Raw genomic sequence first — 7026 nt, forward strand, 5'->3', positions numbered from 1 at the left:
AGAGTGAGGGCAGGCCCAGGAAAGAGGGAGGAACAGCTCAGTGCAGGAGCAAGTTTAGTGCACAGAAGAAACAAGAGGAAAGGGGAAACGTGAAGGTAGGATAGTAAAGAAAGTGATTTTCTAGGTGTCTCTATTGAAATGGGGCAAAACAGCCCAGGAAAGGGAACCTACCACCATCACCGCCACCCCTTTGCCTTTAAAAACATTTTAGTCCACACCACAATTGTGACAGTATTGCTGCTTTCTAGAAACCCAAGCTTCTTGAACTCCCAATTCTGCACAGTCAGTTGGCTTCTAGAATTTGTCCAACTGGAGCCACCAGAGCAGCCCTAGTCTTCTCATTGCCACCATCACCACCACCCCTTTGCCTTTAAAAACATTTTAGTCCACACCACAATTGTGACAGTATTGCTGCTTTCTAGAAACCCAAGCTTCTTGAACTCCCAATTCTGCACAGTCAGTTGGCTTCTAGAATTTGTCCAACTGGAGCCACCAGAGCAGCCCTAGTCGTCTCATTACCTGAAGCAGGCAGATGAATCCCCTCCCTTCACTGATATGAGGAATGAGTCCGTCTTCTTTGCAAGCATCCTCTCATGCATATATGCAGCTCCTGCTCACTTCTGTGGGGCTTGGCCAGGAGAACTGCCCAGCAGATTGCGTCCACCTCTCTGGCTTGGCTTGCTTTCAGGAATCCTCTGAGATGTTTGCACCATTGGCACTTTTCCTGCAGCACATCTTTTCTCCTTGCCTCATTCCTTCCCCTGTTTCACCCCCTTCCTGTTTTGAGACTGTTGAGCCACCCTAACTTCAGGGATCAGAAAGCCTCATTCTCCTGTTGAGTTCAAATATGACAGCAACCATGCATGTTATCATAAAGTATTGGCAGGACACTTTGGGCAGAACTTATGGGGAGGTTTCTTGGATGTTTCTGAAGATCTTACCTGCTTACCTTTCCATTTCCTTGTGATCTGCAACATTTATTTTTTTTCCAGGTGAGGTGCTTGGAGCAGCGATAGCAGAAAATGCTGGCATGAAAGAGCTCGATCTCAGCTGGAACTGCTTCCGGGGCAAAGGAGCTGTTGCTGTTGCCAAAGGTTTGGGGGTAAGCACTGCACTCTTCCCATCATCTCCATCCTGCTAAGCTTTCCTTCATTGTTTAATTTGGTTGCAATGGCAAAACTTTATGGGAGTGTTTACTACTGATGGGGTCAGGGCCGGCCTGAGGGGTTTGTGCGCCATAGGCGAGGCCACCTTGTGGCGCCCCCTCAGATGCCAGCCTCCTGGTGGGGCCTGGAGATCTCCCAGCTAGGTGCCTCGGGGGGGGGAGACAGAGTGACGCCACGTGATGCGCTGGCTGCACGCGTCGCTTTAGACCGGGAGCACGGAAGGATGAGGGAGTCTGCGTGCTTCCTTCGCGGGCTCCTTTTCCGGCCAGGTGGGGTGTGAGACGAGCTCCGCGCTGGGCCTCCCCCTGGGACCGCCGAGCCGGTTCTCTTCACGCTGGCTGGCGGAGAGGAGGGAGCGCGGGGAGCCCCGCCGCCGGGGCCCGGAGAGAGCGCCTGCTGCCCTGGGCCTGGCTGAGCCACCCTAACTTCAGGGATCAGAAAGCCTCATTCTCCTGTTGAGTTCAAATATGACAGCAACCATGCATGTTATCATAAAGTGTTGGCAGGACACTTTGGGCAGAATTTATGGGGAGGTTTCTTGGATATTTCTGAAGATACCTGCTTACCTTTCCATTTCCTTGTGATCTGCAACATTTTTTTTTCCAGGTGAGGTGCTTGGAGCAGCGATAGCAGAAAATGCTGGCATGAAAGAGCTCGATCTCAGCTGGAACTGCTTCCGGGGCAAAGGAGCTGTTGCTGTTGCCAAAGGTTTGGGGGTAAGCACTGCACTCTTCCCATCATCTCCATCCTGCTAAGCTTTCCTTCATTGTTTAATTTGGTTGCAATGGCAAAACTTTATGGGAGCGTTTACTACTGATGGGGTGTTCTGGTTTGGAAATACACAAGTCAGCCTCGCTATTGTGTCTTGGAAAGCATTTGGAGAATTCACATTTCTAGAGGATTTGTGTATCAAAAGGGTCACTTCAGTTGAGAGATTCTGTGGTCAGCATTGCATGGATTTACGAAAGTCTTTCAGACAGTCAAATTTCTGGGAAATGTGAAGGTGTCTTGGGGGAATTGGTTGCTACCAGGATTCTTGAATGAAAAGGTGGTCTGAATTTGAAAATCTGTGTTGCCAAATTCTATATCCTATGGCATAAAAATACATTTTTTCATTCAGAAATAACTGTTAGCTGTAAAATCCATAAAAATGCCTTCACCAAGCTTTCCAGAGATGATTTCTGAGTAGATTCTTTGCTGTATCCCATCTGATACCCAAGGGACTATCAAGTTTGACCCAACAAGGACAAGGTACAGGCAAAGGCAGTTACAATACCAGAAAGTATGGCCTAAAGAAGAGACCTAATGGAAAGACAGACCCTGTGGCTTAATTTTCTGGGAACGGGTGCTGAAATTATGAGCTGTGTGCCCCAGGAGAGTGCTCAAGTCTGGAGACACCAGCTTTGACTCATTGAGTGTGACCCATTAGAAGCGTCATAACCAAGGGTGCTTTCTGCTCAAATGAGTTTGAGTGGAATCCAGTGATCTGTGCAGCTTATTAGTCCAAATCTCCCTTGGGTTTTGACACTCCCTTGCCACAAATGAAGAGGGAAAGTAGTCCACCAGACACTTCTCCTGGGCAACCTCACTGAAATCAACAAGGGTTTTTTCATTGCAGTGGCGCTTGTGCTGAAGAACTTTGGGGCAGCCTCTGCTCATGGGCAAGCTTTTTCTCCTGTACCTGTAATGGCAACTCACATTTGTCATTTAAGGTAGTAGCTTTCCCTTGCCTCTGGTGGGTGAGGTGAGTTTGCTTTCAGTTACCATGCATTACAAGGAAGAAGAAGAAGAAGAGTTGGTTTTCTGCCCCACCCTTCACTACCCAAAGGAGTCTCGGAGCACTTACAATCACCTTCCCTTCCTCTCCTCACACAGATACCCGGTGAGGTAGGTGGGGGCTGAGAGGGCTCTGAGAGAACTGTGACTGACCCAAGGTCACCCAGCTGGCTTCATGTGGACAAGTGGGAAATCAAACCTGGTTCTCCAGATTAGAGTCCGCCGCTCTTAACTACTACACCAAGCTGGCTCTTTGTGTAGTGTCGACCAGCAAGGTCCCCAGGTCTGTGCTTGCTGTCTAACATCTGCACAGTGCTCCTGGTACAGTAGCATCACTTCTTGTAAAGGGTGAGGATTACAGTAAACGTTGGCTGTTCAGATTGATGCAAAGTGATGGCATGCCACTGTGGGAGTGAAGCTTGCAGTACACTACCACTCCCTTACAGTGTCATGTACTGAACAGAGCCAGAGCCTTTCTCACAGGACAGTATGGTCTATGGTTTCTCCATCTGTTGCAAGCAGCAGCATGAGAAGCATCAGGGCTCAGGTGCCAAAGAGCATGGTCTTGGTACGGCTCTTGAGTCCTGCAGGTCTTGCCAAAGCTTGATGAAAGCCATTTCCCTCCCCAGCGATGCCATCAGGGCTGGACCTCAGGGCAGAACACCAGGTCACCAGAAAGCAGGCTCTAGGTTTGCATTTGAAGTACATGTTCCCCTCTAAAGGAGGGTCTTCATAAGACTGTTAAGTTCAGAGTGTAAAATGAGCTAATCACACCACTGTCCCTTCCTCTTCAGGCAAACATATTCCTTCGGGTATTGGATCTCTCCTACAATGGCTTTGGCAACAAGGGAGCTGCTGCCTTGGGCGAGGCCCTGAAAATCAACAATGTGCTGGAAGAACTTAATGTTGGGTAATAACATTTTAATGTGTGCACGCCTCTTCTAGAGAGTTCAGAGTTTTTTCTCAATACTTATTACAACAGCCCTCTGATGTAGATCATTATTTCTGTCCCCTTACTGTACCTGGGCAGCCAAAGGGAAGGCCTCTTGACTTGCCATAGGGCCATGGGTGTGTTCGTGAGTGGACTGCAATTTGAACTGGGGACCTGTTCAGCTCGCGCTCATAGCCATGACATTTTAAATGCCGTGCGTGTAGATTGCATAATGCCTCTTTTTATTGCAGAATTTGGATTCCCTTAGTACAGAATGTTGCCCCCCCCCCTTTACAGAGCCTTTTCTACAGCATTGCCCAAGGGCAGGTCATCTGCAGCTCTTTGGGGACTTCACCCTGGGCATCCTAGATCCCAGTCCAACACAATGGTTAGGGCACCTTCCCTGTGCTCAAAAACAGCCTTGTCTACAACAGTGGCCAGACTTTCTGAAACAGCGCTCCAAGTAGTGCATCCGCATCCAGTCAGAGCTGATCAAAACTGTGCTAAAATGCAGTGGTGAGATCTGCAGCACTTGCTGCCAGTGTTCCCTCTAAGCTGAGTTGGTGTGAGCTAGCCCACAGTTTTTTAGAGATTTTTGTCTCAGCTCGGGAAGGATGGCTCCAGGGCAGACTAATTCATGCAGTAGCCAAATCGCTGGCTCACAACTTTAATGCCAGTAGCTCACAAAGAAGAATTTTTTCTCACAAGACTCCACAGCTTAGAGGGAGCATTGCTTGCTGCTAGGAAGAGAAACCTGCAAAAGCAACAGAATTAACACACTACTATCAGTAGAGCTGTAGCCCCTCAGTAGCAGATCCTGGACCTCCTATAGCTGCAATGGCAAGTTGGTCTTCTGGTGCTTGACAAGCCCCCAGACAGATAGCATCAATGCCTCCCCCTCTTCCCTGATTCAGCTGGCCCCTGGCTAGCAATCAGGGACAATTCTTGGTTGAATTGAGTGGGAGAGGCAGTTGGATGGCTGGGGAGTCACAGTTTGCCCAAATCCTCCTTCAGTCTCCTGTACATAAACCTAATAAGTGATGGGAATAGTTTAGGGCAAAGTGGATATCTGGGTGGCAGCAGCAGGGGGAGCCAAGACAGTTTAGGAATGGAGCTAAGGGGAATGAGATGCTTTTTCTGGAAGTACATAAACCTAATAAGTGATGGGAATAGCTTAGGGCAAAGTGGATATCTGGGTGGCGGCAGCAGGGGAAGCCAAGACAGTTTAGGAATGGAAGGGAATGAGATGGATGGCTGCTCCTCAACTGAAGGATTCTAGATGGAACAGCTTAGCTAGTATGCAGAGGTCTGACTACTTCGAATGAGTGTTGACCAGAGCGGAGTTTGGTTGTGTCAGTCATCTCCAGGCCATATGTTTGGGCTTAGTTCTTGATAATCCCTGTGTCAGGCAGCTTTGTTTAAGAGATGGCATTAAAAATAATTTAGAAAGGATGAGTAGGCAAACAGTTGAAGCTTGCTCTCTCTTCTCATTTTGTTTTTAGCAATAATCGCATTTCACTGGAAGGAGCCCTTTGCCTTGCTCTGGGCCTGAAAGAAAACAAGACTCTTAGGTGCCTCAGTGTGAGTAGCTTTTCGGAGAAGGCTGGATCTTGATGCTTTGGCACAAAGAAACAAATGCATTTCCCTGTTGTGATCTGCAGGTGGCCAGAAACCCCATCCAGAGTGAAGGCTGCATTAGGATTCTGAAATCCATCCAAGCAAATCCTGGTGCTGTCTTAGAAGTCCTGGATTTTTCAGTAGGTGTTAATGGGTGGAAGGGAGCCAGATTCTGTCCCTGATAGGAGATAAGACGGGATTAGCAAATCATCTGTTTGTATAATGGGACTTCAGCAAAGGTGGGAAAGTGCAATGCAAAAGAGAAATCATTCATGATTGATTGTAGTCGAGGGTGATGCTGTGGAAGGGTTCAGATCCTCTGAAGAAGGATGATGAACAGGTTGCTGGTGTTCCACAGAATTAATAGCTAGCTTGTAGAAGTCATTGCCTCTAGTTTCGATTAGATAAATTTGTGGAGGTCTAACAACAACTACTGGCAATGATGGCTAAATGGAACCTCCATATATAAAAGCACCAAATACTTAGGGCACTCCGTTAAATTTGGCCACTTCCTTCAGCACCTGTTTGCAAACTTACTGGCTCAAGTGTTGGAAAACCTGAACCTTGGTCTGTTCCAACAAGGCCAGTCTTATGTTCTTCTTGTCCCTCCCAAAATCTCTGTGACCTAATGCTCCCTCTAAGCTGTGGAGTCTTGTGAGCAAAAATTCTACTTTGTGAGCTACTGGCATTAAAGTTGTGAGCAAGTGATTTGGCTACTGTATAAATTAGTTTGCTCTGGAGCCATCCTTCCTGAGCGAAGACAAAAATGGGTGAGCCGGACGCTAACAAACTGTGAGCTAGCTCACACTAACTCAGCTTAGAGGGAGCACTGCCCTCTTTTGCTAAGCCTACCACGTTTCAGTGAAAGCTCAGCCTCTTCCCTTCTCCTTCGCAAGACCATTTTACTCTTTGGGTCAATAAGCAACTTTGTTCTGACTTCCTTCTCTGGCCATTTCTTTCAGTCGTCTGTTTTGCTCCTTGGAGGTGAAATTTCCAACCTCCAGCCTGAGGCTGGTCTGTATTTCATGTGGTGTTGAGTAGCTGCAGGAGTGGGGTCAAGCACTGCTCTGTAAGAATGATCCCTGTCTCTCCCCAAGAGAAGAAATCTCCCATTGTGTTTGACCAGCTTTTCAGATGGTGCAAAAGAAAAGAAGGACCCAGTTCAACCACCAAAAAAGGAGCTGTCCTGGGGATCATGAGCCCTGCCTGGATCAAAACCATGTGGGGCCAAGGACCTTACTGAGGAGGGAAATTGGCTGGATACAACCCTTTATGTAGTAAAGCATCTTTTTTCCCTTTTCAGGAGATTGTGTTGAAGCAGGATTTCACAGGCTTGTGTGATGCTGTCCAGGAAACCTTTCCAGGCCTTCAGATCAAACACGATGGGACCAGACCCTCGTTCAGAACAAACCAGTCCAAGATGTGAACCCATTCCTTGGGGTCATGGAAGGTGAAGGGGTTGCTTAAACGGCATGCGAGAAGCCTCCATGCCTCTTAGCCACTCATATTGCACTGTCACCTCTGATCAAGAGGTTC

At 47.9% G+C, this 7026-nt stretch overlaps 1 protein-coding gene across 1 annotated transcript in view; it reads left to right on the forward strand.

Annotated features, from left to right (window-relative positions):
- LOC107126088 (leucine-rich repeat-containing protein 74B-like) overlaps positions 1-6916 on the forward strand; it is a 13935-nt gene extending 7019 nt beyond the window's left edge. The window contains exons 6-10 of the mRNA XM_015429589.1: positions 993-1102; positions 3737-3852; positions 5376-5454; positions 5535-5630; positions 6794-6916. Coding sequence (XP_015285075.1) covers positions 993-1102; positions 3737-3852; positions 5376-5454; positions 5535-5630; positions 6794-6916 — 524 coding nt within the window. The remainder of the gene's footprint in view (positions 1-992; positions 1103-3736; positions 3853-5375; positions 5455-5534; positions 5631-6793) is intronic.
- The last annotated feature ends 110 nt before the right edge of the window (positions 6917-7026 follow it).

Source organism: Gekko japonicus, unplaced genomic scaffold (genome assembly GCF_001447785.1).
Source record: "Gekko japonicus isolate JY-2015 unplaced genomic scaffold, Gekko_japonicus_V1.1 scaffold409, whole genome shotgun sequence".
Taxonomy (NCBI): Eukaryota; Metazoa; Chordata; class Lepidosauria; order Squamata; family Gekkonidae; genus Gekko; species Gekko japonicus.